The 20,782-nt window shown below is 37.8% G+C and overlaps 1 protein-coding gene across 2 annotated transcripts in view; it reads right to left on the reverse strand.

The window, feature by feature from the left end:
- The window catches only part of luzp2 (leucine zipper protein 2), a 100,458-nt gene extending 81,648 nt beyond the window's left edge, over positions 1-18,810 (reverse strand). The window contains exon 1 of one of the 2 annotated variants that reach the window (XM_025055803.1): positions 18,206-18,810. In XM_025055803.1, the coding sequence (XP_024911571.1) occupies positions 18,206-18,267 (62 nt within the window). In that variant the 5' untranslated portion in view covers positions 18,268-18,810. The remainder of the gene's footprint in view (positions 1-18,205) is intronic. The other variant, XM_008310147.3, reaches the window with a different exon arrangement.
- Between the last annotated feature and the right edge of the window lie 1,972 nt (positions 18,811-20,782).

Genomic DNA, 20,782 nt, shown 5'->3' on the forward strand with positions numbered 1-20,782 from the left:
CATGTGTAAGAAATGTAACATCTCTGTGTACTTATGTGTGTGTCTGAGCTGGAGCATAGGTTTAAGCAAAATTCTACTTCAGGGCTAAAGTTATAGTGTGTCAAAAGTACCATGTGTTTAGAGTAGCTCCAAGGTGAAATCTGTTCCAGTACCAAATGTGCCTAAAGTTAAGCCCAGGGCATAAATGAAATACAAATCACCATGATGATAACTGCATAGGTTGATGAGTAGATTTTGATATTATAATATTTAATTAAAACTCTCCATAAAATTCTCCATGCATTTCTTATACATCAATTATGTGCTGCTCTTCGGACATGTGCTCACAGGATATATATTAAAGTGAAACAAGCTGGGCGGTCTACCTGGATTATAAGACAGTAGAAGACCTAATTTATTTTTCTGATCTGTTTGTTAGTCCTAAGCATTTTGTAAATTTTCTAAAGAGATGGATTTATAGTAAACAACAAAAATTGAACCATAAAAACACAACAAAAATAACAAAAAAAAAAACTGCAGTGATTTGGATGCAGATAATAAAATAACTTCCACTATGTTAGTCGGAGCACAACTGGATTCCCTGAGCACCATTTTTACAGACCTGTTCTGAACATCAATTTTCTGTGTCTTTACCTTTAAATGGTAATGGGCCGAAGCCTGCTCTGCTAACCTCCTCTGCTAGGTGCATTCCTCTGAGCAGCCAAGAAATGACTCCTCATAATACTCTTGACTGACATGGATCTGACAGGCACATTCACAGTCGATTGTTTTGTTTTGTGCACATGAGCAGAAAAGTAGCACATGCCATTCTGGTACGGGTGTCAAACTGTGGACCAACTGTCCATCTCTGAGCCAGAGTCAGACATCAAACGACAAGAAACTCCAGAGAATAGTCAGGAGCGAAGAATGAACCTGGATGTTAGGCAGGTTTGGGATTTAAGTTGTGTGATTATTTAGCTTGGTGCTAAATTAGCAGCAATGCTAAGCTGTTGGGCTGTACGGACATCTTTTTCAGCAATCACAGAAAATGGCAGGTCATCCCACAGGTAGTATTTGTGGTCTGGGTTGAGCGACACCATGCTGGGAACAATAATATATGTGAATACAAGTCACCTTAGAGGATCGTGCATTCTAGGCAGTAAGTGAAGGCATGTCAAGGTACAGGAAAAAACAACTTTGCACTGTCATTGTCCATTCTATGTGGTCCTGTCTGACATTATTCAGAGAGACAGCTGCCTACTGCAACATAAATATTTACCTTTTGCCTCCGTTGGGGTCACTTCAATCAATGCCCCACCAAGGACCAGCTGTCACGCACTTGATGTCCAGGTAAAGACATACTTAAGTGAATAAAGAGCACCAGCTCACACACACACTCAACAGGAGATTTTCTCTTGTGAAGGACAAGAAGATGGCAGCCACACAAGATAAAGGTATGAGTTGTTTTCCTCACTCACGTCACTGTGACTGATATACACGCTGGGAGAGCCACAGTAGGACACACCTCCAGTGAGAGAAACAGGAAAAACCTTCCCAATCTGACAGAGAGGCTCCTTTGTCCGACCCTGCACAGCAATATAACAAGTGCAAACGAACAGGACCCGTCAACTGCAGGCATCCTGTGGAAGGCAGATGCTCCTGTTGGCGATGCCTGTAACAGGGCACCATATGTGCTTGCTGAGATTAAACGGAAGGGATGAGCGTACCCCCCAGAGGTAAATACTCATCAGACCACAGCATTGGCTGCTTTGGTCCCACATTATTTCATTTTTACTAGCAGTGCCACGCACTGCCCTGCTATCCCTTTTATCCTCTGAAGAGTCTGAACCCTGGAGGGCTGGAAACTGGCTCAGAAATCCATCTGCATCACCAGAAGGCACACAAACAGCACGTCTTGATTCCTGGGATTATTGGCTATGTGAGCATTTAATTGTTAGCTGTCTGGGAAAATATCAACACCATCAGTTTAAAATAGTAAACATTTGTGTTGTGCCTTGTTCTGATTCAGCACACTGATGGAATAATTTATGCCTTTTCCTCTGCGACACTGTTTTTTGTTCAGGTTTTCCTGTTTGTTTTTCCTAACAGGCACGCAAAGGTGAAACTGTGAAGGAAGTGTCATCTTTATTTCAGAGGGTATATTTAGAAATCTCAATTTAGTATAGATTAGCAAACCTAACAAATAAGTGTAGAGTGTTCTAATCCAATGGTAAACTGTGAGTGAATGCGGTTTATTATTGAATACAAATCAAAACGTAAGTGAGGCCAATTAAACCTACACGTTGTTAATATTTAATGGACCCCTGGCCACTTTGTCAGGATTAAGAAGCCCTGATCTAATCTAACTTAATTTGGTTTATCTGACCTGAAAACACAAATCATCATCACTAACGTTTGGACTCAACTATTGCAGTTTGATACCAGTGAAGATTGGATCTTGATAGAAATGGAGACGAAGCCTAAACAACCACCACACAGCAGTGCCCTTCAAATGACAATGTGGACTCACGAAGACAAGGTATAGTTGGGCTCTGAGGCTGCCGTTCATGAGGGATGTCACAGCGTTGTCACCCTGCGGCTTCCATGATGTGACTCAGATACCACATGTGCTAGCTGTGAATTGGGTTGTTAAAATAGACAAACAACTTAATGAAATCAGCGCTGCAGAAACACAGGGACATGTCTCCTCCCAGGAGCAGCAGCTCAACACAATATTGCGAGTTAACTGTTAAAAGAGCTGCAACAATTAACACCGTCTCAGCTGCTGAAAATATATATATTTTTTACATAAATTAAAAAGTTTAAAATGTGATTGGTTTGACAAGGAACTATAGGATTACAGCAGCTTGTAGAATGAAAATTGAAAAATGAATTATTACATCATGTTCATATTTTCAACAAACCTCACCACGTTGGTACTCAAAATGTGGGGCACCGCTGCACCCCAGAGGGGCGATGTAGAAAGGCAAATTAATTTCAATTTCTATTTTCTTTATTTGTCCCTTTGTGGGAAAATTGGACTCATTTGTCATTGTGTTCCCTTGGTTCAATGAGTAGTAGGTAATGACAGTATTTTAACAATGTTCGGTACAATTTTGACATAATAGTGTGTTTATATGCGGGGAGAGGACTCAGAAATGGTCCAATATACGAACAGGAGGCACTGGAAAATAATTTGGAAACCATGACATTATTTATTATCCAAGCACATTCATAACTCCCCTGTTATCTTGCTACCCGATAGTCTTTGCCTTAATAAGAAACACAAAATAAAATCGAATGCCATTTAAAAAAAAACACTTTTTAGGTGGTTTCATTACCACACCTCAAAAAAATTCATTTTGGATCAGATTAATTTCTCAAAAACAATTATCTGTACTTGCATTTTTTGTTAAGCATCTTGATTTTTTCAAGACTCTACAAGAAAAAATAAATGGCCTTCACAAGTAACCATCAGAGAACGCCACAGTATTCAGAATAGTGTCGCATAAACTAGAAAACCTGTGGTTCAGTGAAATGAGGCACGAAAAAATAAAGCTGTTCTCTGGTCTGATGGATATTTGTCTTCGGTGTATTATAAGCCTTTAAATGTTCATTTGCAGTTTCTTCGTTCTTTTCGTTCTTTGTGATTTGCTGTTGAAACAAAAATATATATATTTTCCTACAGTACTCGTTGTGTCACCTGTATGTTCTATCAGGGTATAATCAAAGGCAGTTTGCAAAATGGAAGAATTAAAAATAAAGGGAAACAAAGACTAAAATGAAAAGTGCAAATTTCTGCTCAGAGAGTCTTACTAGGCTTTTTTTTACAAGTGTCAAAAAATAAATAAATAAAATTCAATTGACCACCATGTTGTAGGTTCAGATTCACTATACCAGACACAATGACCATCAGCCAAGGAAAGAAACGGTGAGCCCTAATACCATTAATGTTATAAATATCTCTATGTGAACAAATACTTTCTACAAAAAAGAAAATGTTTACTTTTATTGTAATGCTTAATGACAACAAAATGTTGCACTTACTGCAGAAACAGAAACTTATTTGTTCAGCATCTTAAACTACAGTACTTTACATAATATATCTTTCACAGAACTTGGTTAATTATATAAAACTACTGGTCCTACCTCTGGATGTACATCTCAATTTCACACACTGGAAATATTTTTGTTCAAATGTTGGCTTTGGGATCCAGCATTTAAATACCTGGATACCAATCAGCCTAAGTAGAACCAAATCCTTTGAGCCTTGCCTTAGAATTGATTGCTGATTCAGAGCCTCCTACCCTTTTCTTTCATTAGCATTTTCTATAGCACAGTCTACAAAACGACTGCTTGTATTTTCTAGTGCATTTCATTCCCTTGCTGATTTAAGCCATGTTGGTCATTAATCCACCAATAGAGGGAGGTGCAGCAGGAAGCACATAAACAGACCATTTGAAAGCCTTGTCTTTTTTAAAACCAATCCATTTATTATTCTTTTTCTGAGCCAGGAACATAAAGCAACAGAAGTCAGATGAACGTTTGTAAAGCTTAACATTTAAAAACAGACTAATGTGAGTCAGGTATCCAAGTGAATTCCTCAATTCTACCATTATTTTTATTTATGCATTGATAAGATTCTGGTTTATATGACAAACACAAGAGTCTTTCCAATGAGTTAAAATACAATTTAGTGCAACATTGTTTCACTTTATGAAATGTATTTTTTTTATTTGATTTGTGCAAAGGAAAGTCAAGGTAAACCTAGCATGAATACCCTCTGTTGGAAGAAGAACTTTTAATTGACATTGAACTTAGCAAATCCTATCAACTGGTTAAATATTGACATTTCTCTTTTATTCATTTTCAGGTGTACATGCAATCACTTGTTCTGTGGTACATCTAAATTCACTGCACACAGATTAAGACTTGCTCTAGACTAGAGCATCATTTCAGCTTCAAGGACAGCCTCAAACAATTTCACTAAGTTGGCAATGTTGTCCACAGGTGGCACTGCAGAGCCTTTTGTCTGGTCTAAGACTGATAAGAAGCTAAGTGACAAGGTCGTGTTGAGATGAGGTAATTTTTCTCCCAGCACAGACACCACTCACTAACACCATCATTAGACATTCTGTCACACACTGCGCATCAGCTCTCTGAAGAGTAAAATAGTTGCAATCTGATTTTAAGTCATTTAAGTTTAATTCTATTCCTAAACATTGCAAACAACAATCACATTAATAATCAAAAAAAATTAAACGTTTTCAAGGTGATGCTTTCCTCCAAGACTGCTTTATATAATTAATATTTTAAATACACATGTATAAACACCTTTTTCAGCTACAGCCAGAACAAGGCCTGGTTGTAGGCAGTACTGTTCTACAGGCACATGGACCAGATTCCTACTTAAGGATTTGAAGCAGGATTTTCCATTTGTCTGTCTTTTACAGTGTCCTGGAAGAAGCTAATCCCATAAACCCTACATTCAGTCTCAAAGGACTTTCTTTCACAAAGCCTATTTAACCAATGTTAATCCAAACACCTGTCTTCAACATTTATGTCTGAGGTAAGGTTTTCACAATACAACTCTGCAAAGGTTAGAGCTGCTGGAAACACAAATACCAGCCTTATATATTTTCAGATCTGTAACAAAGTCCAAACCCCAATATACTGTATGTCCGTATACAGTGGACTGCACCGGTTGATGTGCCATAACTCAGTTGCAGAAAAACAGACAATACCACGCAAACAGCAAGTGATCACTGAGTGGCTGAGCCTGTGCTGTCAGTGCTGCCTCAACATAAAAATTATTAAAGTCAAACACATAAGAATGTAGTGCTAATCCCAACAGTCGCATGTGAACATTGAAAGCATGGCAAAAATAAAAACCAAAAAAAAAAAAAAAAAAGAGCTCAGCAACAGAGGACCTAGAAAATGCAAAACAAGTTCTAACACACTGATGTCACAGACCTCATTAATCAGAGGGATCACTGGAACTGTGGGCTTCACTTCGCTTAAATCAGTGAAGGGACAGCAATCAGAGGCTAGTGTGACTTTCAGAGGGAATAACGAAAGGAAAAACATAAAATGGTGTTGAATCCTAATTTAGGCAAGCGCTTCAATATTTGAATATTACAAGCATGGCCAATCATACGTGTCCTCTGCCAGTCCATTTTTATTTGCAGACTCGTCAAATCAACAGAGTTCTCTCTTTCAAGCTGTGTGAGCAGGTAGTCAAAAAAAAAAAATCCACTGAATAATGATAAAAGACAGGAACCGAGCTAAGCCACCATTTTTTGATTTTTTTTTTATAATTCATCATCTGCAGGGCTGGTCATTCATAAAGGGATAAGGTAAAATTACAAAACTGGACTAAAGGTTGTTTCTCAGCAGACCATTCCAAAGAATATAATAAATCAATGAATTAATAAATTAAAGGCTTATACACTAAGACCCATTATGGTTACACACCGATGATTTTTTTTTTTTTTTTTTTTACAATTTGATCTTTTCCTCACTTTTTTGCTATGTGGGAGCCTCAGTACTCCTGAGGAAACGGTGCTTTGCAGCCAAATTGACATTCACTGGAGTGTGGCCCCCTCCTGTCATTTTGTCAACACCATCGCTGTATGAGCTCAGCCAACCAAGACATCTGACAGACAGGCAATTGGTGAGATGTGGACTTCAGCAACATAAGACCCCTTCTCCTGACCTCTCTGTGTCCGTGGCTGAGGTTCAACACACAAACATACACACAAGAGAAGAAATGCCAAAATTCTGTACCTTGGTCCAGATCTTTGCTCCCTGCCATTTTTTTTTTCTTGGCGTTAGATCAACAAAAAAAAAAAAGATAACAAAAGAAATTATAGCCAAAGGCAAAAAAATGATAACAAAAGAAATTATAGCCAAAGGCTGAGAGGCACAACTGACTGAGTTTCTGTTTGCTGCCCAGCAGCAAACCTGACTCTGAAGTATTGATTGGCAAGTGACAGCACTTCTTTAGCCTGTTTTAAAGAAGTGGGAGGTGACAGCAGTTATTAAATTATTACAATTCTTTTACTTGTTGACTTCGCACAGGGTTGGTCCTATTAGGCTGATAGGATAAAAATCTCATGAAATAAATTGTATTTCCATCCGGCTTCAGATGAACAGTGACCATATATATAGTTCAGTTCATGAGCCTTTTGCAACTACCTTCTGAAGACTAACGGCAACTCTGTCACATGTTCTATTAAATGCTTAAGATCTAAATGTGAAAAGGAAAAACGTTGAATTCAAAAGAATCAAAAGAAACTTTAGAGGCGATCCACAACTGATTGATTCTGAACAGCTGTGCGGTGCTAAATGTTGCATGCCAACACTGAAATCCTCCCCTCCCTGATGCACAGTGAACGACACACTTATCACTCAGGTGTCATGACAAAACACTGGAAAAACACAGGTTGATAGGAGACTGAAATGTAACCAGCACTTGTCAGCCAGGATGGATCCTGACACTAGAATATGCTTAAGGAATGATTAGATAAAAATAACAGAAGCTGCCTTGGTGTCTCTTCCAGGATGTGTGCTGGCAGCCGATAAATGATTCAGATTTATGCAGCTTTCACCAGAAGAGGCTGATAATGTGTTGGTATGGAAAATAATGAAACATGGAGGGATGTGTAGCTCTGATGAAGAGCAGGTGGGGGTGGAGGGGGCTAATACAGAGGGGTTACTGAGTGACAGGAAATGTAAAAAAGCGCCAGTTTAATAGGTTTACATACCAGGGAATCAGTTCAAGCACGTCAGTGTATATTTGATTGTTCTTGACAAACAACAGCCATATTTTAACCATCACTAAAGGAGGCTAAAATTACTTAGTTTAAAAAAATGGTTCAATTAATTTAAAAAATGAATTTAAAACTCAATAACCTTTTTAGGTCCATGTCGAACTTTTCACCTAACAGAGGCAAAGCTGATTAAATACTAAATAGAATAAATGACATGACCTGGTATCATTTATTAAGATAATATGTGTGTTTGGTTATTTTGTTTGTTGATTGGCCGTGAGTGATGCAATTCTATGTTTGAACTCTGTATTAGATAATAAGTTGGAGAATGAATGTAAAAATATAAAATTGAGCAGAAAGGAAGCAAAAATGAGAAATTAACATTTTCAAATGTTTCAAAAGAGAATTAAAGACACAATATCTTCCTACTTTCTTCTGACGGTGCCTGGGATTTTATTTATTTATTGACCTACTGAGAATCACAATCTTTGCATCTTCCTCTTGCATCTCATTAATCTCAGCCTGTGTGTTTAATTGTGAAGAAAAACACAGAAGTGCAGCGGGTGACCTGTGTTTGTGAACGACACAGTACACAGCTGCTGGCAGAGAGGACATGAAGCCCAGCTGTAACTATTGTCAACAAGACACAAAGTCCTGCAGCCTGACAACATGTATCCTGTAACAGACTTTGCAGACTCAAATGTTATCCCGCTGTCCTTTGATGGCGTAGACATTCAACTGAGACCAGACTCAAATGTTATCCCGCTGTCCTTTGAAGAGGACTCTAACTATCATCAAATAGTTCCATTGTTCCACACCAGGCCCTGACGCCTCCTGTGGTTTTTAGATAATATCAGAGCTAAAGCTTGGACTATATTTACACACAAATGTTTTCTTTCATGTAGTTGTGTTGAATATTCATTTGGGCCAATTCAATGCTTGTTTTCTTGTATTGGGTTTTTTTTTTTTTTTTTTTTTTTTTGGTTTATTACGTGAAGCTTAAAAGACATCTGCTCTTTAGGACTCCTAGAATGTAAAAAAGTACTGTATGGTCAGTAGACACAAGGATGCATAAACTAAGACAGACAGGTGATAATGAATGGATGAATTTATTCTGAATACATGAATAAACATAAGAAAATAAAATGTCTTTACATTTATTGAGGAAGTCGTTCCCTTGTTTTACCTTTGTTTAAAGAAATAAGGTAAAAACATCAAATCCAGCCAAAACTCACAGTTAATGTAACATAACTTTTCAATCAATATGGACCGAGTTCAGATCATTTACTTGACCCATGTAGTGACCACATTTTTATTATTTTAATCTATAATCCAACATTGAGATGAAAATGAAAATAGTCATCAGGAACATGTTGGATGAACTTTATCTAGAGTGAATCCACTCAGAGCCTCATTTGTAATGGATCTAACAGCGACTGGTACTACAAAACACTGGTAGTCTTAGGGAAACACGTTCAGATCAATTAAGCCCTGTATACTTTTATTTGAGCTGCGTCTGCCAGCAGTGTTAGCAGCGCTAGAATAAAAGTTTATTTGGTTGCCGTTAGCAGCACAGCAGTGCGAGTGTTTCTGGCTGTCATCGTGTTTGCTGCCCCCTGGCTTCACTTTTTGTGATCTAGCTTTAAAAACGCAGTCATTTCACCCTTTTAACTAAAACTGTGCTTACTGCAGGGGGCGTCATGTTCTGCACTGTAAACAGGCAAGATAGTAGAAGTCAACAGTGGCTGTTTATTTTTAGAAGTCAATCTAGAAGTCAACAGTGGCTGTTTATTTTTGCCATGTATTGAGAAGTAAAAACATCTTTTTGATGCTGATTTTATTTTCCCCAGTTTCAGGTTTACAAGAAGTAACAAAAAAAAAAAGGGTTCTCTCTCAGAGGTTTCATCAAAACCACTGTAAAATCCATGTGAATGGTTTTGGGAGTGGACTGGAGGAAATAATAAATATCAGCTCTGCAACTGGTCTCTTTCCAGACTCATTCATTTGTTCATAGGGGAACAGGCTCCAGTGGTCATGTGTTCCGTTGAATTACACTGTAGAACACTGACAGCTGTGATAAATTCTGATACTCATCCAATCCCTGCTGTCGACAATGATTAGACTTCAATTACTCAGCAACATTGTACCTACATGAAGGGCTCACACGTATCAGCCATAACTGTGCCAAATTAATTTAGCATTTGCCTAAGTCTCAACTGCAGTCCCTCATTGGTACCACTTGTCCCAGGAGACCTCCAAATGGCCCGTTACACCTCACAGAGCAAAATGTACCTTGAAGACAACAGAGTGATAGTTTGTGCTGCTGCTGCTGCTGTGAAACTGTACTGCAAAAGTTACTGAGTAAGGACAGTGATTCTGTCAATGTGTCAGTGACTTCCTACATAGAATTTTCTTAGATTTTTAGATGCACTTGCTTTATAAAAAAGAGTTCCTAAGTTTATTACATTAAAAAAAAAAAAGCATCGCATACACCTCAGCAACACTTGTCCTTGGAGATTAAGGCTGAAAGTATATTGTGATATTTTTCTCTCAAATCGTGACATACCATGAATACCCAATGTTATTTTCCCTGATAAAATATTGATAGAATAAAGCAAAATAGCATATTAAAAATTACAAAAATTAAACTGTTGCCAAACGTTGCAACTACTGATATTCATATATTAATGCCACTCCTAGCACATTAGAAGAGGTTTTATTTAAACAAAAACAAAAAGAACCGTAAACAGAAGTTTGGTCCTCAACACACATTGACTTCCACTATCATCTCTCTCTCTCTATTACTATTGTCTCTCTATATATATATTCTCTCTCTCTCTCTCTCTCTCCGTGGACAACTAACCACAATATTTATAGTATTTTTTCTGTGTTCATCATTCTGCTTCAAGGATCTCACATAATTCTTCCTTTTGTTTATTCAGCTCTAATGTAACTAAGACCTCACACACACTCATTGCTACGCTTTTAATTATTCACACTGTTTTATGTCTCCAGATAGCGATTATTGTTTGCAACAAGTGACTGTCTAGTCTGCTGCTGAAGAAACTCTTTAACCATCAACAGGCAACTCCTAGTCTCTGCCAAACATTACATTTACGTTAAAGTTTACTTCATAGACCAAGGTGATTATCGCAGCATTTAAAATGTAAATCACTTGCAGCCCATTTAAATGTAAATCATGGCCAAATATAGGAAAGTGCAGCAGCGGCAGCTTTTAGAAAACAGATTGTCTCTGTGGACAGTGTAGACCAGGAAAAGACCAACACTACAGCAATTCATGTAAAGATGAAAATGATAAAAAAGCTTGTTACATAGCTTTCTTCTATATATTTGTGTAGGTTTGTCATATAATTACAGGCCAATAAGATGACGGTAATCAAAAACAAAATATTATGAAGTTACTAATTCTTAATCAACTTTAAGATGAGTATTGATGCAGTTGTCATTGTTGATGTCTTGCTACTTTAACCAAAATTTAGGGTTAAATGTAAAAAAAAAAGTTGGACAATAAAGTTAAAGTGAAAGCACAAAAACTTTAGATTTAGGGTTTTAAATACTTCTGCGGGAAAACGGGTCAAGTACGTGACTGATTTACTAAATAAACTTAATGATAAATAATTATTTTAAATTTTCAAGACCTTCAGTAAAAGCCAGCGGCAAACATATGGTGTCAACACATGTACGGAACTCTTTATCCTCATTGCAATAGTGATGGGAGTGCTGATGTGGTATTGATATATTGCTACTCACAAGAGTATTGATTAAAGTACTAATACTAATTAATGACTGAAAAAAGTGTCACTTTCACATATTTTAGAGTGACTTACTAGACTAGACATCTTTGCTCCTTGAGGCTGATTTACATTCAAAAAATATATATCAATAAAATAGAGTAATGTAATTTTAATTATATGTGTTTTTAAATGGCGAGTATTTGTCATGTGCTTTATTGGGTAAAAAAAATTAAAATAATCTATAAAAGTATTGATTGTATAAAAAAATAAAAACTAGAATCATATTGAATCAAAAAGTCTAGCATTGCTGGTCATGGTCACATCATGGTGTTAAAAATAAATAAAAAGATAAATCACAAAACGGTGTGTTCTCACAACAACATTACTGACACTGTGTCCTCATAACATTGTTAAAAAAGTGCTGTTTCACAGTTACCTCCGCAACATGTCCTCTGTTGTCTTTTCTCGGATCAGACCAACCTTCACCTGTCTATACACAAGTTTGTTTTCCGCATAACAATTCCACTGATTTTACAATTCTACGGATTGTGCAGCAGCTTGATGTATTTTCCTTCCACTACTACATTAAAACCATTTAGCAGTCTGTATAGGCATGACACAAAAGCCATCAACACATGAAAACTCACTCTACAGAGTCAGAGAAAAAGTCACCAGACACACATGCTCTTAATTTAAAATAAACTGCAATCATTTTTTTTTAATTAGTAGCACAATCAACACACATGCTCTTAATTTCATTTTTTTTTAATTAGTAGCACAATCTCACAATATAAATGTCCTTACATCGCGCACCTCTTAGAACTATAAAAAATCCTACAGATCTGTTTAAAGCAGTGAATTCCTGTACACAGGGTTTCACCTACATGGAGTCTCTTGGGTGGAACAGGCACAAATGTAAGTCTTTAATGTCAACACAACAAATTATGTTTGAACTTCAACTAAATGCCTTCTTTTTACACAGGCAGCTGCCTTTCAGAGGCATATACACCATGAGACGTTTAGGGACCACTCGTAATTACCTTCTCTCGTGAGAGCCGCTTGTAAACTGTGTTTTTATGAAACCGTACCTACAGAGAGTGACCTGTCTCAAAGCTCTTTGAAACATTTTTCCCTCACTTTTCAAAAGACTCTGCATGCACTGCAGTCACATGTTGAACCACCTGGAACTATACAAGAACATCCTCCACCTGTGGAAGCATCGCTGCAGAAAACGTAATTGGCATCCTGTCACTCCAGTGTATAGAAAACACAGGGGACCCCACTGCTTTACATTCTTATCATATAAAAAGAAGACAAAGCAGAGAAGACTGTCACGGTTCACTCATGGGACTATACGATTTTATTACAACTTATTGAAAATATTACATTAACATGATAGAAAAAAGCACTGCTTTGGCTTAATTCATATTCTGTAAGGCAAAGAGACTCAAGTCTTTCAACAATGACTCATCATTGTAAGAGAGACATCATGTTTACAGGGACAAGCAATTCAGTGTTGACCAATTACAGCCCTGACTTTGACAAGAAACACTCATATCTCTGTACACAGGCCCAAAGGAGGTGAACCATGTGCTGACTGTTACAGATTGAGGGTGTCTATAACATTTTACAGTTACATATATTATATTTGGCAAGTTTGGTCATATATTATTTATGCAGAAAAAAACCCTCAACTTCCAGATTGCAACATCACATAAACTGGTGGCTTTTTAAATGTCTTAGAGGAGCGATCAGAGCAAAAGCACCTGAAGTAGTACCTGAAATGTGGCCTTGAATACAAAAACTGCGTACTACTCTTGGCCCTGCACTGATTGTAGTTTTTAATTACTTTCTCATTTATAGAACCAACCTAAGGTTTTGTTTATTGAAGCCCACTTCATTACTGTCATGTAGCCAATGTGGTTGCCATGGTTTGACCATTACACCATGTCCTTTGAATTTCAATTATCATGCACAGTCTCATTTGTGCCGAGCACATTACAGGGCTGCAGGAATATAATTTTCTCCCACTGTAAGGATTCAAACCCTTCTCCTGAAACCTATCTGTAACCGTCAGCTGTAGAAGCCATTTTGTAGCAAAAACATCTGTGTGGGTGTCTTGCTTTTTTTTTTCTCCCCTCACCTCCAAAACATACTCATACATATATTGTTCTCAACACGACAGGGATTACACCTACGTATTAACATTACAGACCATATGCAATCATAATTAACCACTTACCCATAATTCAAGGCCCACCACTTGGATTGCTTAACCTTTACTGGGCAGATTACTGTTATTATTTTAAAAGGATAATATCAAATATGTATTGCTTTTACTATTTCCCTTACTTCAAATAAAGCACCACTATATTAAGATAATGGTGTAATTCTTATTTAATAGCAATTTTAATAATAAATAGAAAGACCCGTGAGGTAATATGGGCAGTCCTAGTACTTTATACATATTAAAAGATTTATTGGTCTGTCTTGTATTTCTCCTTCAGAAAGGCCTAACGATCAGGAGGTGGATTGTTTGCATAAAGTCATTATCACTGTTAGCCACTTGCTATCCATCAGTTTATAGATTGATGTTAACATCTTGTACAGTATGGTTTAAATCCGCAACTGCTGCACACTTGACCTCCGGTTAATTATGATTTCTTTTCAATTTGTCAGACATCATTTGTCAACCCTGCAGGTTTCATCAATGTGTCCATTTTATTTGGAGGGACTAAAACGTACAGATTAGAAGGATGTAAGCGAGATTTCCTGCAATAGGTTTTCCTCTGTGCTGTAACCATGTTGAATTAATTTATTGTTAGTGGTAAGAATGTATCGATTGATGTAAATGATGATCTGTGGAATGTTTACAGCTCAGCAGACATGTGACAGATTGAGCAGAGATGACGTGGGTGATGGATCGATCGATGCAGGAGGTTCAGTATCTTCTCAGAAAAAAATATAATCAGACACTGTTTTAATGAAAACCATCTCAATCAATGAGAATTTTTCTATTTAGCAAGGCTACATTATTGATCTGATCCTTAAATTCCAACCTAACATTTTGTTTGACTGCTTCCAGTTCTACACCTGCTCTATGCACAAGATCCGACAATTAAAAAATCAGCAAAGGCTAGAGGTTAGGAAGTCATAACATAATTATTCTTTCATTTTCATAATAATTACTAAGTTACAGCCTGGAATGATGCATCTCAATAAATGGCTATAAATTATCTTGTAAAATGATAATACAGAATTTCTATCCACGGGCACATATTATCTAAAGCAATGCAGCATCAAGCCTGGACCAATATGTACGATTCAAGGAGGTTTGATGTCCTTATAACTGCACTCTAAACTACTCATCAATATTTGATGTTGTGTAGATTCCACAAAATATCACCATCTGAAAAAAAAAATGCCTGCAAAGGTGAGGGACATCAGGGATTTAAAAAAAAAAGAAAAGTGTCAGATATCTTTCATGAAATTCCCTGAAAGGGAATATTTGATGTCATGACAGGGAGAGAACGTGTGATCTGTAGGAGGGGAAAAAAGGAAGAAGAAGAAGAAAAAAAAACGCAAATTATCTCCTCTAACCCTGACCTGGAGTTGGACACTCATATCTCATGGGAGTAGTGTCAATACAGCCCTGTCTCCTGCCTAAGTACCAATTGATTTTTGCAATGACATATAGCCCTGCACCTCCATTATGTGGCCTGAGTAACCCACTCTATTCATTAAAATCAAATCCATCTTAATCAACCTCTCATATGAGCAGGTACTGGCATCAACATAGTCAGGATTACAGAGAGAACATATGTGTATTCCTCTTTTTCTTTTTTCTTTTTTTTTTTTTTTTTTTGATTTCTCATAATTTACAATTAAGCTCTACAGTTAACTTGGATCCTGCTTCATTAACTGACAGTAGGAGAGAAAAGACGAGCAGGTCACATCACAGGGTTGCAGTTAACCTACGAAATAGATTCCCTCACACACCACAGGCATGATGATAGTGAATCAAGCAAAGCGAGGCAGGGCAATATGCAGACGAGACAGCTCCAGTCAGCAATCATTTTGCTGCAGCAGATTCATCTCAGAGTCTCTTCAATGCTTTATTATTACAAGAAAAATGAGCATGTCACAAATGATAAGACCTGCTTGGTTCCCTGACCTCCAGGAAAACAAAAAGAAAGACAAGGAAATATAAAGAAGAATCGCCTCATGAAGGGCTTACTGCCAAAAATGGTTTGGAAGGCCGACATGATCCAAAGCTAAACCTGCAGATAATTCTCCGGCCGCGCTTGTGGATTTGATGAGCATCGCTGAAGATTCTGAAAGATTTGGAGTTTGTAATCAGGTACACTGCAAAAGATGCTTCATTTGAAAATGAGGTGGTGATTTTATCAACAATCTAACGTTAGCAATCACAAAACCAATTCCAAGAGCTGTATGATAAATGCATCTCTGTGCGATGTACTGTTTCAGCACCACTCTACTGTAGCCCCAGATCAAAAGACAATGTGGCCTGACGATGTGCCAGCTAATTACCTCAGACAATTAAAGCACAACTAATTTCACACATCTGATTGAGAGATCAGATCGTCACATTTAGTAGCAGTCAACCTTTAAAGGACGAGTGATTTAGTGATGTGAGTGGACACTTGTTATGGATCAATCAGTTTCCAATTCCACTGATGACCTTAAATGTGATCTTTTCACAACTGCCAGTGGGTAATTATGAATGTATGGACATTGTATAACCTGTTATTGCTCTTTAAATGCCCTAATTGTGGTCATTGCAATTAAAAAAGACGGGCACTTGAGATCCTTGTCCTTGTGATACCCAACCGTAAAACACTGCGCTAATTACAGTAGGACAGAAATGTCTGTTTTTTCAAAAGCATATTAGAAAGTTCTTCAGTCAGGCCAAAGGGCAGCACCTTTTAGACATTCAGCCAGAGAACACACATGTTTCTGTCTAAACTGTGTGAAGTTGCTGAAGAGTTCTAAATAAATACTTTACTCTGTTTTCACCAACTGGCAATCACAGCTCATTTATTATTGAAACTCCCTGAAATTTTCCCAGTACATCATTAACAGATTAGCTTATACAGCCTGAGTTTCCTGCGGGCGAAAACAGACAGATGTAGCACCGCAGATCTGCTCAGGACTTTTTTTCATTATAAGAAATATTAATTATTGTTCAATTGGTCCAATTTGCTAAGATTTGCCTGGGAGTGCTAAAGGTTCCGACAAACCAGCCTGCTTAGATCATCATTGTTTATTGTGATGTTTAGGAACGAGGCGTCCAATAAAACACTGATTATATCTGTGCGCTGTGGTAATTACTTTTCATGACAGTTTACCTTGAAGACGAAGCAAACGATCTGTACTGATTTACTGAATTACCGGTTTAATGACTTCTGTCCAATGAGTGACTGAAAAATAAAGCCCCAAAAAGGTAACGTGAAAAGATTCATAATCAAACAAAGAAAAAATTAAATTATTTGGCTTAAAAATATAATTTAATTAAATATCCAAAGATTTTAAACAGACTGAACCTCAAAATAGTCAAAATGGTGAATGATGAAATTTGGAGGTGAATTTGGAGGTGTCAGTGCCTGGTTAGTTGATTTGATGGTTATTACGCCTTGGCTGCCCAGTCAAAGTTATTCTTATCATTCTACACCTGATCTAATCTACAGTTTCACAGAAATTATCTAATTTTTCCCTTTTTTTGTTTAATAATTATTTTCTTTGGCCGCTTTGTAGTTCATCAAAACAAAAACCATGTGGTTAGTTGGTAAAGGAAAAATAAACAAGGGCTCCTTTGTTCCACTGGTGCTCATATTTATCTGCAACAAAATTCATTAAATTCACAAGGTAACCATAAGAACACATGGTTAGGGGGAAAATGAGGGGGAAAAATGAAAGCCAAGTTGTTGTTTTTTGTTTTTGTTTTTTTTTATAATGGATGCCTTCCTCGCTGCAAACATCTCCATGGTACACACTGTAGTCAAAGCCATGAATCCCCTCTCACAGCTCTCATTAAGACCCTGGTGTCAGGCACTGGCACAGAGGAAGGAGGAGGATTTTATTAATGATTTATCTAATCATCAAAACTCCACCATCTCTGGTCATTTCTCCTGTACAATCTGCATTCTTAACTGTCTTGCTGGAGCTTCTTCAAATCCCTTCTTATCGTATCCTTAGTACACACAAGCACGCACGCACACACACACACACACCTGCTCTTTTCCAAGACACTGCAACACAAGTAGCCTTGTCTTTTCTCTCAGTTCCCCCGACTTCAACTTGCTCCCTTCGTGACCAGCAGGCAGCAAAAGTCCCAAAAAGCAGAGTCACTATTCAGGATGCTTTGTATCCAGAGAATAAACAGCACAAAAGGACAAGTGTCTGAGTCTGCTGTAAAATAGAAAAAAAAAATAACAGTCTAGTTCAACAGATACGCTTTATTTTATTTTCTTTCTCCAGCTAAGTCTTCTAGTCTGCAGCATGCTCCAGACACAGACATCCGCTGCCAGGATGAATTGAGGCGTCAGGACTGAGCAGAGCTTCAGATTACTAATCTGAGGATGTCCATTGAATGCTCTGAACCCAAGCCCCCTTTTTTGGATGAAGAGTGAAATTGACAAAGAAAAAGAGAAGAAAACTCTCTCCTCATTCATCTCCTACCTGGTTTTGAAGCTCAGAGCTGGACAGAGGAGCAGTAAGCAAAAAGCCTGGATGAATTTCATTGCTGTCTCACTCACAGTCCCGGTCCTCGTGCCTTTCTGCTCTGATGCTGTTTGCCTTTCCCCCCAGTGTTTCTCTCTCTCTCCCTCTCTCTCTCTCTCCCTCCCTCTCTCTCACTGTTCTCTAGCTCTCCCACTGGCTGCCTGGTTTCTTCCCTTCTTTGCGCATACACATGTACACACTCACACTCACACACACCCGGACACACAAGCGAAGAGGCAGACAGATGCAACACAGTGGCTCGGTGAGAGGGAGGATCGCTGGCTTTAAATAACACAGAGACACGGAGCGACTTGCTAATGGAATGGAACGGGTGGGGCTGGAATAAAGAGAAGAGGGGGGAGAAAAGAGAGAGATGAGGGAGTGATATGATGTCAGCGCCTGTGCGGCATCAGCTATTGGTGAGAAACATTCTTGCCATTGTTGGTGCCAGTTGTTGTGGCATCATTCATGTAGGCCTGACTCTTTACGCTCTTTCCTGTCAGTCTGACCTCATGGGGAGACAAACAGAGAGATTTTTTGGAAGGTTGTCTTTAGGTCATTACCACCAAGAAGAGAAAAAACACTATTTCAGTTGTCGGGTTTCAGTAAAGCCAAGAGTTTTAATTGTTTAATAATGAATTTAACTCCAGCGTTAGCGATCGCCATTAAAACAAGGTGAGCTCTTACATTAAGGCTAGACTTTAAATAAGTTTAACTACACACAGTGGTGAAATATTGAACTGATCTATTCTAATTTCCAACTGATCTGGTTTGAAATGTGCCAGTGAAAAGGTTACAGTAGGGAACTGTGAAGGTGAGTCAATAAGAGAAGACCTTATATTGTAAAGGATAAATCTCTTAATTTTTCAAACCTTATAACAGGACTAAAAATATCAGACTGCAAATGCAATACTAAATTTTAGAACATGGCTAATGATGATATATCCAGTTAACTGTTTTCAGTGATTGATGGCTTTGAAGAGTTAAAGAGATTTAACTCTTTAAACTAAGTAACTAAGGATAGTCTGTCATCAAATTAAGATCCAGCTTCACCGTTTCTTACACTGATTTTATTGTAGAAGCAGCAGGGGGCAGCACAGGAGACCAACTGGATCCACTTAACAAAACTCCTAGGTACATACTGATGAGTTGCAGTAAACAATGATAGCGATATATTTAAATTGATTTAGTCATCTATTGATAAACTTCAAGTGACAAAATGTGCTTCACCAGGGACCATCATTTTCTCTGCTATTTTTCAACTATTACATTATTTATTATTATTATCATGACAATCAGTAAGTATGGAAAGTAGCATTGTCCATCAGTGTCTCATGAAAAGTAACTTCTGCCATCAATGGCCCACTGAGTGTATTTGAGATTCAAGGTTAAACCATATAGGTGAGTACAGCTCAAGAACAAAGCTGAGAGAGAATGTACTGAGTCAGACTTTGAGCCATGTAATACAGGTAGAATATTAAGTAGTCCATACAAAAGGTGGAGGTCACACACACTGAGGGCATGATAAACGGTTTTCATTATAGAATTAATAGAGTTTGGAGTGCATTGTACCAAAGAAGTGGCTGATTTTCCATACTAAGATTCCCATCCATTTAGTTGGTCTTATTAGAAGGTAATGCACGGACATCGGTGGTGACCAGCAGTAATGAGTCCAGTAGACCAAAGCTGGTCTTGGTTACTGGTGGGAACAGTCCTCACGGCTCATCTGTATTTGTTTCAGTCAGGCCAGAAAAACTTTTACTTCTCCACACAGTATCTACTTGAGCCTCTCGTCACAATGATGAATAATTAGCTATTGAAAAAAAAAAAGGGTTGAGTCCTGAAAAAGATCACGCTTTAAAAAAAAAACTGTTGAGTCCTGAAAAAGATCACGCTTTAAGTGTGGGTCAAGAAACAGGAACTGACAAAGACGGAAATCCTTTATGCTTAAACTGTGTTAAGATAACATTTGGATGCGTTGATGCGTCAAGATAGAAAGTAGATGTTGCTGATAGGACTTAAAGTCTCTGAAAACGTAGTAGTCAAGATGTTTTTCTTTTAGTCTACACACATGTTTTTTTAACCGCAAGGGGAAAAACAAAACTTTAAGAACATTTACCAATGCAACTGAGAAAACAATTTGTATTCAAATACTAGATAAACAAAAACATTTTAACAAGAAAAAAGCTGCGTGGGACGAACAAGGTCAAACGTCTTCGCAAAATCTTTTGGAAATTTGTCCTTCAGGGATTTCGCTATACAACTATCTTCTATTTCTGATTTTTTTTCCCCCTCGTTTTGCCTTTTGTTCAAAACCCCCCACATTTTCCGTTACCCTGGGGCTACACCAGTCCCAGTAGGCAACATTTCAGTTTTTCTGCAATAACACATCCAAGGTCAGAGCCACATTGACTGACAGTTGCCTAAGCACATGGAGATATTCTTATTTAGATATGGTTCAAATAATGGCCTGTCAGCAGCAACGCTGTTTGCACTGACAACTGTTTGTTTTTTGCCCAAATGCCCCCGTTCTCT

The sequence above is a fragment of the Cynoglossus semilaevis genome, chromosome 5 (genome assembly GCF_000523025.1).
Source record: "Cynoglossus semilaevis isolate Cse_v1.0 chromosome 5, Cse_v1.0, whole genome shotgun sequence".
Lineage (NCBI taxonomy): Eukaryota > Metazoa > Chordata > Actinopteri > Pleuronectiformes > Cynoglossidae > Cynoglossus > Cynoglossus semilaevis.